The sequence below is a fragment of the Barbatula barbatula genome (genome assembly GCF_947034865.1).
Source record: "Barbatula barbatula genome assembly, chromosome: 3".
NCBI classification, from domain to species: Eukaryota; Metazoa; Chordata; class Actinopteri; order Cypriniformes; family Nemacheilidae; genus Barbatula; species Barbatula barbatula.
This window is the reverse complement of record NC_136764.1, coordinates 1096322-1105066: the sequence shown is the minus strand read 5'-3', so window position 1 is coordinate 1105066 and position 8745 is coordinate 1096322. Positions and strand designations below refer to the sequence as shown.

Genomic DNA, 8745 nt, shown 5'->3' with positions numbered 1-8745 from the left:
ACTTAAGAAGTTCTTAACAACTCCAGTGAAAACCTGGACACCAGCGCTGGTGAAAATGCAGAATGGGTCTATCGTTTGTTTGGTCAAATATGTTTTATTCAACCATCGAATAGTCGTAGATATAACTACAGAATCCAGGAATCATTTTTAATACTTTACATTAACAATTCCCATTGAGATAACAAATGAAAGGGTCCCATATCTTGTGAAACTGTACGACAGGGTATCTAGTTCATTCCAGGTGTAACATAGACGTCAGTTCCTTAAGCCGTTGTTAACCGTTTAGAATGGGTATACACTACACCGTTAGACCTTAACGGGCATTTTTACAGTAATATTTTGCCTGTAAGTAGGGATGTGACGATTCAGCGTGAGCCGATTGAAAATGGATTATATATATATATATATATATATATATATATATATATAGATGTTAAAAGAATCGCAGTTCATGTTTTGAACAGCGGGGGCGCTGTTTTTCCGGCAAACTTGGTAAATGTGGATATGCTGATATTTCTTAAGAAGGTAAAGTGAGGAAAAGCACAGACAAAGTCTTAGTTTGTTTATGTTAAAGACACTTTTGTGTTATTCATTTGACATAAAATACGACAGTGTGCAACATTAGAGAAATAATAAAAGGGCAGTTGTTCATTTTTAATATGTCATCAACTCATTCTTAAAAATAACAACATTACAATTAATATCAATCAAACTGCAGTTGGTTAGTTTTGATTCAAGACAAACTAAAGAAATGCAGCAAACTAACACAATAAGAACCTGATTTTAGATTTTATAGAGAGTTATCTCATAAGTCTTCAAATACAGTTCATTCTTGTCACGCTCCATCACGACAGGGGGCGGTATGCACATATAACGTTGGCTCGCAAACCGCAAAAAACAACAACAGAAGAAGACGCCGAGCGCCTACTACAACACAAAAGTCCCTCTGCTACGCAGCTACGGCGAATAATCTCATTCTTCTCCATATTTACAAAAACATCCGTACAAGACGATAGTTTTGTTTTAATCAAACTTATGTTGCACGAAGCACAGAAAGCAGCATCCAACATTGAACTGCATGCAATTCTCAGGACGTGTTTTTCTTCTTATTGGAGACACTTGTATAATACATGTATCATATTTTCTATAATATATATATATATTATACGTTAAAATAATTGAAATTATTAAACGAATTTATTTTAAACGGCTATAATTGCTCCATCGTTATCACGTGACAATGCCAGTCACAATGCAGCGCAAGCACTTATACTAAATTGAATATTATGTTCTAATATTTGTATGTAAGCTAAGGTTGGTTTGTGAATGTTAAACTATGATTGTCTTTTTTGTTAATGTTCTACAGTGTTAATAAAAAATAAAATAAAAAATAAAACTTATACTAAATTGCACATATGAAATGGCTCTGGTGAATTTGAACTTTAAATTGAATTGAAAGTAAACCGCAAGGTTTTATGAATTGATTAAAATTATTAACGTACTTTAAAACATTCACGGCCCGTTCGAGACCGTTTCCGTGCCGCTAAACCCCGCCCCTTTCGTCACCACGTGACATGCTCGCAGCGACTCCGCTCGCTTGTTTCCTTTAGTGACGCTTCAGACAAACATGGCGGGGAAACAGAACCGCGCTAGGAAGGCAGCAGCGGACCAGGACGACGGAGAGCAGCCGCTGCAGGCTGTGCTCATCGCGGACAGTTTCAACCGCAGATTCTTCCCCATAACCAAAGATGAGCCGCGGGTGTGTGAGAGCAGCGAACACATGACATGACATCATCACAGTGAGCACATGCGGCGATCACTACAATAGCACAGAACACATCACCGCAACTTATCAAAACAGGACCGTGTTTGTATCACGGTATTCTTAACTGTTACCGTTACCATGGTTTTAAAACGATTTTAATACTATGGTAGTTTAGATGGAAATCATTAATAACACATGAATGAATACGTCATCATAACAGCTGATGCCATACTATGTAATACCACGTTGTGTGTGACATCATGTAACAATCCACGGCATTACTAAGGTACTTCTACTAGGTTATCATTACCATCCCTGATAGCACACATACATCTGGCTTACGTCTATTTGACGTCTGCGTTTACATCTGCAAGACATCTGCAAGTGCTCATCTGCAATACGTCTCGGAGACGTCTGTAAGATGTGTATGATTTAGAAAGAGCAGCTTTACATTCTTTCTAAGATGTTTAGCCGATGTTTATACGCGGCAGATGTTTCCAGATCTCTTGCAGTATTGCAGAAGTTAATGCTGCCGTCTGCACGACATCTAACAGCAGACGTCCCTGAGACGACGATGAGTAAACAATGTATTGCAGATGTCTGTCAGATGTAGTGTGCTATCAGGGATGGTGATTCATCACATCCAAGTATAATGTTTTTCTTTCTGCTTCATAATGTACAGGATCAGCACATTATTGTTTTGTAAGGGTCAGCGTCATTTGAATCGAGATGTTTACACTGTTCTTATGTTGTCCATGTGTTTGTCCATATCAGGCTCTTCTGCCACTGGCCAACGTCTCCATGATCGACTACACACTGGAGTTTCTGACCTCTACGGGAGTCCAAGAGACGTTTGTCTTCTGCTGCTGGATGTCCAACAAAATCAAAGAGCATTTACAGTGAGCGACTTTGTCTTTCATTTTATATTGTGTTATTGCTCTTTGTATGACAGATCGCACATCGGCCATTGCTCCCTGAACTCTCTGCAAGTCGCTTTGGATAAAAGCGTCTGCTAAATGACTAAATGTAATTCAGTTCAAGTTTATTCAAATTGCAAGTTTTTACAGTGCTACATTGTTTCAAGGCAGTGTTATTCCGTGTCACATCAATCAAAGTGTTTCCCGTATCTCCAGGACTGAACCTAATAGGGTCATACAAATGTACTACCCAAAAGACAAGTTGGTCAAGTACAATAATCTAAAAGAACATTAAGATATATTTAACATTTCACGCGTTACAGGCATGCAAATAACAGGTGTATTATAACAAATAATTTTCCTAAATGGGCATAAATTAGTGAAATGCTCCGTTACTATTCATTGGTGGCATTTTATATTTTGGCTTTCATCACTACTGATGTTGGTCTTGCTTCTGTAAAAATATATACATTTTGAGCTGAGAAACTGGGGGGAACTGACTATATGTGTCTAATCTTAAAGTCCCATTGAACATTAAAATTGACGATGCCTATTCTTCATGAAATATTGCAGCGTTTATTGTAAATAGCTTATCAATGTGGGTCATTCTCTTTTGAAACTTCATGTGCCCTTATAATCTTAAATGAAGATCTGAGAACTTCTGTCTTGTAATGACTGTCCATCTTAAATTTACATTTAGTCATTTAGCAGACGCTTTTATCCAAAGCGACTTGCAAAGAATTCTGGGCGCTGTAAGCGATATGTGATAAAAGAACAATAGTTTGATAGGTAAATGATTTTTTTATATAATAAAAGATCATAAACACAATCCAGCGACTCAATATTCTGCGTCTTATTGTACAGGAAGTCAAAATGGTGCCGGCCCACATCTCCAAACACAGTTCACATCATCACCTCGGATCTGTACCGTTCCCTCGGAGATGTTTTGAGGGACGTGGATGCCAAGACCCTGGTCCGATCCGACTTTCTGCTGGTTTATGGTGATGTGGTGTCCAACATTGATGTATCGCAGGCGTTACAAGAGCACAAGTAAGTGTTGGGGTCAGTCCTGGCTATAAACAGGGTCTATGTATTAATGTGCCAGATGTGGTGGTTTCCTCAAAGGCAGCGGCGCAAAATGGAGAAGAACATCTCTGTGATGACCATGATCTTCAAGGAGTCCTCGCCCGGCCATAAGACTCGCTGTGAGGAAGATGACATCTTAGTGGCCATGGACAGCAAGAGCAAGCGTGTTCTTCATTACCAGAGAGCACAGAGCCTGAAGAAACTTCACTTTCCTATGGTGGGATATTTCAATGACGTTTGGCAATGAATCAGTTCGCCTCTAACAAAACTGTCAATTTATAAATTCACCATCACAGCGTTGCTTTGGGTTTCCATTTCAGGATATGATATAAATGCAAAATGTGATTATAGTTATTCCTTTTTATTCCATACAGAACATTTTCCACAGTGGAAGTGATGAATTTGAAATTAGATATGATCTTCTGGATTGTCATATCAGCATCTGTTCTCCACAGGTCAGTATGTCCCCGCATGTGTGTGTATGTTGGATTGAAGTAGAAATACGTTTGATCAAACGTGAAAAGTGACGATTTTGTTTCTTAGGTTGCTGAACTTTTCACCGACAACTTTGACTACCAGACGAGAAACGACTTTGTCCGTGGCATTTTAGTCAGCGAGGAGGTACAAAACACAAGAGACTTCAGAAATGCTTCATGATAACTTCATACACACATGTCTTCTTATTCTATTCCTTTCAGATCTTGGGAAACCAGATCCACATGCACGTCACTAAAGATGGGTACGGGGCTCGGGTGTCAAATCTCCTCATGTACGACTCTGTCTCCTCCGACATGATCCGACGCTGGATCTATCCCATCACGCCCGAGACCAACTTTGCGGACCGTGAAGGCCAGAGCTGTACTCACTCCAGACACAATGTGTACCGAGAGCCTGGAGTCAATCTGGGCCACGGCAGCCGGATGGAGGAGAACGTGCTCATCGGCCGAAATACAGTGATCGGAGCGAACTGCACCATATCCAACACTGTGATTGGTGCAAACTGTGTCATCGGTACGATCTTGAATTTCTTTACTCCATGTTTTCATATAATGATTGCCTTGCGCTGCTTACCAAATTCAGTATGCCAATTCGTTTGACGCAACGTTTGTTTTGTCTACTTAGGGGACAATGTGATTCTGGACAGAGCTTATATATGGAACAGAGTCCGTATTGCCAACAATGTAAAGGTCCAGCAGTCGGTTATCTGTGACGGTGTGGAGGTGAAACAGGGAGTCTCTCTGAATGAGCAGTGTGTGCTCGCCTACAATGTAAGAAAACACAGACTCATTTGACTGAAAAGAACTTGCTAAAGAACACGAGCATTGTCCCAAATGATTTAGTATAGAGAATGTGAAGCATGTCCATCTTGGGAGGATCATGCTCCACTGCTATTATTGTTTTGATATTTACCGTTACTTGTTTGTTTGATATATAGAGAATCGAAAGTAAAAGAACCAGCATAGTTATATTTGTTATTCAAACAAGAAAACGGAATGCTGCATTGAACGCACTAGCAACGATCCTCCCAAAATGGCGGCACCAATAATTCTTTTTACACATTTCTATTTAGCATTATTTCAGGCGTATTAATATGTCTGGCTGGTATTAACACATATATAAGCGTAATCGTTTATTTGATTTTACTTCTATTCATGTTTACAAAATGGGTGTTTAATACAAAGACAAAATATGAGCTGCCGCTCTGTTTAAAATCGGATGTTGATGATCCGCAGGTGGTTGTGGGTCCTGACATCACGCTCCCAGGTGGCACAGTTCTGTCCATGCATCATCCAGATGAGGAAGATGAAGATGATGATGACGATGAGTTCATGAGCGATGACAACAATGTCGGCCAAAACAAAGACAAAATCAAACAGAAAGGTGTGTTACCCTTTTATTTCCCTACATGTGGCACATTATGAAGCCACGTCATGTCATGATGTGTGTTCGTCGTGTTGTCAGCGTTTAATCCAGCAGAAGTGGGTGCTGAAGGTAGAGGATACAGATGGAAAACCAGCAGTCTCGAGGATACGGAGGAAGATGAACTTGCTGAATGCATGTGGGGTGAGACGTCTATCGCTTTCTAATAATACCGCCTTAAACGTTTCTTAAGAATCACATGTTGATTAATTCATGGTGTTGGCATTTCATCAGGCCTGGTGTTGAATCCTGACCCCGAGAGTGACAGCGAGAGTGAGGTCAGCGACGGGGCTGATGACGTGCCGTACTCCGCATCACCAGAACCGGATGATGTCAAAGGTGAAGCGTATTACACTTACTTTTTAAAGGCTGTGTCCCGGCGCATCGCAACACAGTCAATAAAACATATTATAACGAGGCATTTGTTGCATCCAGCGGGGACATAACTGTAGTTACTGAATATAATGATTTATACGGACCTTTCTCGTGTTGCACCGCGCTGCCGGGGAGAACAGCCAGAGGATACGGATTAGATGGATTCAGCCTCGTAAATATAAAACCATTTCTGCATTTGTGATCGTAGTACAACACCTTACGTTTGAATAGTCAGTTGCAAATTCTTTAATAATGAAAACGTAGGCGGCAAAAGCGAGAAGCGGCAAAATAAGATTTCCCCCACTGTTTAGAAACAGCCTTTAAGCACAACCAGGTGTTAACGTGCAGATTTTGAATAAATAAAACTTAACCACCGATTTCTTATTGTGTCCTCGTTTGGAAGACCTGACTTAAATGTTTCTATTTTACGTGTCTAATATATGCATGAACAACTTGTAACATACAGGAAAACATGACGTCATATGACTCCTTTAAATGTTTAAATACTTCGTTGTAATAAAATGCAAACTTGACAGTGTTTTCTTCACTCACTCAGTGTTCCAGAATGAGGTCCAGGGTACGTTACAGAGAGGACTGGATGAGAACATCGGCTGTGACAATCTAGTTCTTGAGATTAACTCACTCAAGTAAGTGAAGTGTGGATTGTTTACTTTTGCCTTAATGCACACGTTTAAAAGGGTTCGCAGACGTCATCTGAAGACATCTGGCAGATGCTGTTTCCTCATCTGCCCTACATCTGCTGTCAGACGTCATATAGACCTCTAGAAGACGTCTTTAAGATGTTATTGATTATAATGGATGTTTTCGAAAGAGCATCTTCACATCCATTCTAAATCATAAATGTCTTACAGACGTCTTTGGGACGTATTGCAGATGAGCAGACGATGTATTGCAGATGCAACTGCAGACATCAAATAGTAAGCCAGATGGATTGTGCTATCAGGGTAAGGAAGGATACAAAAGTTTGAAGAGATAAACCTCCTTGCAACTCATGTCATGCGCTTCATGTGTTCTGTAATATAGGAGTGGGTTTGGCGAAAAATAGAAAAGTAATCCATTATTTTACGAAAGTCTTAATTTGGGCTTTTTCTTGCTGTGCAAGTGTACACAAACAATTTATTTACCACGATGAAACATCTGTACAGAAACAGCAATCTTTTATTGGATTTTTTATGCGATAAAATGTTTCTAAAGATTTCTACATCCTATTCTCCTCTGTTGCTGACATGGCCGATGTATTCTGGTTGTTGTGACATTAAAAATGAAACTTCCTCAGCTGTGTCAGTGATGTATTTTCACATAAAATGGAATAAAAAAAAAACAAGACTGACTTTTTCTGTCTCAGGTATGCCTACAACATTACTCTGAAGGAAGTCATGCAGATCTTGACCCGAGTGGTGCTCGAGTTTCCCTTCCATCAGCAGGGAGAAGAGATAACCACAGCACAATACTCCTCACATCTGCTGCCTGTGAGTTCCTCCCGACGCCTCATTTAATACTTACAGTCGATGATGACTATGACAATAACATTTCCCCGCAGTTGTTGAAGAAGTGGGCGCCGGTCTTTAGGAACTACGTGAAGAGAGTTCAAGACCACATGGACTGTCTGGCATCCATAGAGGAAGTCTTTCTGGAGCATGACACTCGTTGGGCAGCTTTAGTCAAAGTGAGGATTTTTCATACACACAGAGGCGGTGTTCTGAACAGATCCGATCAAACTGTATATATTTCTACCGAGCGCCTTTAGCAACATGTTAGTGGAAAAAAGCGTTTGCGTTTTCACAAATAAAATGTGTTTCATTGTACTGCTTGAATTCCACGCTGTTTACTTTTGCATATACTGCGTACGTAGTTCACAGCAGGCCGACTCATCATTTCATATATTTACATATTTGAGGTTCTGATGAACATGTACCAGCTGGAGATCTTGGAGGAGGACGCCATCATGCGTTGGTTCTCTCAGGCCGCCACCTCCGACAAGAGCAGACAGCTGCGCAAGAATCAAGGGGTGAGCGAGAAAGAATAACACTTCTCTCACTGATTTACTCGAGCTCATGTTGTCGCTGGTTCTCTTGCTTTATTTTGTGGAACACAATGAAAAACGTTCACACAGATAGGATCTCCGAGCATTGAAACTGAAGGTTGGCACGCTTCCAAACACAAGTGCAACCCGTGTGCTATATAACAGACTGAAAATCTGCAGTAGCTTTTACATTTAAGATTATTTTTATACTACGTCTGCATATGCAAATACAGGTTTGGAAGTAAAAGACACGAGGTTTATTCTTATGAACTGATATTTTCAGTAATTATATCTCTATAATTGTTATTATAAAATATATTTTGTGTCTTCGTTCACAGCTCCTGAAGTTTATTCAATGGCTGGAAGAGGCCGAGGAGTCTTCAGAGGGGGATGAATGAACATCGTACCTATTATGAGAACCTTCAGTGATTCATAAACACATCTGATGGATGGACATGTTCTCATTGGATTGAATTGGAAGAACATTAGACGATCATCCTTACAAATTCAGTTTAAAAGAAACCTGCAGCGTTGGGTTTATGAGGCATAGCTTATTATTTGCTGTATGGTTGTAATGTATATTTAAAGACGTTTATTGGGAGAGAATACCACAAGCTTCAATAAATTATCAATTTATA

At 40.0% G+C, this 8745-nt stretch overlaps 1 protein-coding gene across 1 annotated transcript; it reads left to right on the top strand.

Annotated features, from left to right (window-relative positions):
* The first annotated feature begins 1573 nt into the window (after nucleotides 1-1573).
* Nucleotides 1574-8745, top strand: eif2b5 (eukaryotic translation initiation factor 2B, subunit 5 epsilon). The gene is made up of 16 exons (XM_079453025.1): nucleotides 1574-1759; nucleotides 2540-2664; nucleotides 3547-3732; nucleotides 3808-3985; nucleotides 4143-4223; nucleotides 4312-4389; nucleotides 4467-4779; nucleotides 4891-5036; nucleotides 5502-5649; nucleotides 5731-5832; nucleotides 5923-6027; nucleotides 6620-6710; nucleotides 7430-7553; nucleotides 7625-7750; nucleotides 7982-8092; nucleotides 8446-8745. The coding sequence occupies exons 1-16, from the start codon at nucleotides 1628-1630 to the stop codon at nucleotides 8503-8505; spliced, it is 2106 nt and encodes a 701-aa protein (XP_079309151.1). The 5' UTR covers nucleotides 1574-1627; the 3' UTR covers nucleotides 8506-8745.

What these genes read in the sequence shown, in the direction of transcription:
- eif2b5 (XM_079453025.1), top strand. Translation starts at nt 1,628, where the DNA reads ATGGCGGGGAAACAGAACCGCGCTAGGAAGGCAGCAGCGGACCAGGAC. An exon ending in AAAATCAAAGAGCATTTACA is followed by an intron (nt 2,665 to 3,546) that starts GTGAGCGACTTT and finishes CTTATTGTACAG; the next exon opens with GAAGTCAAAATGGTGCCGGC. An exon ending in TCAGCATCTGTTCTCCACAG is followed by an intron (nt 4,224 to 4,311) that starts GTCAGTATGTCC and finishes TTTGTTTCTTAG; the next exon opens with GTTGCTGAACTTTTCACCGA.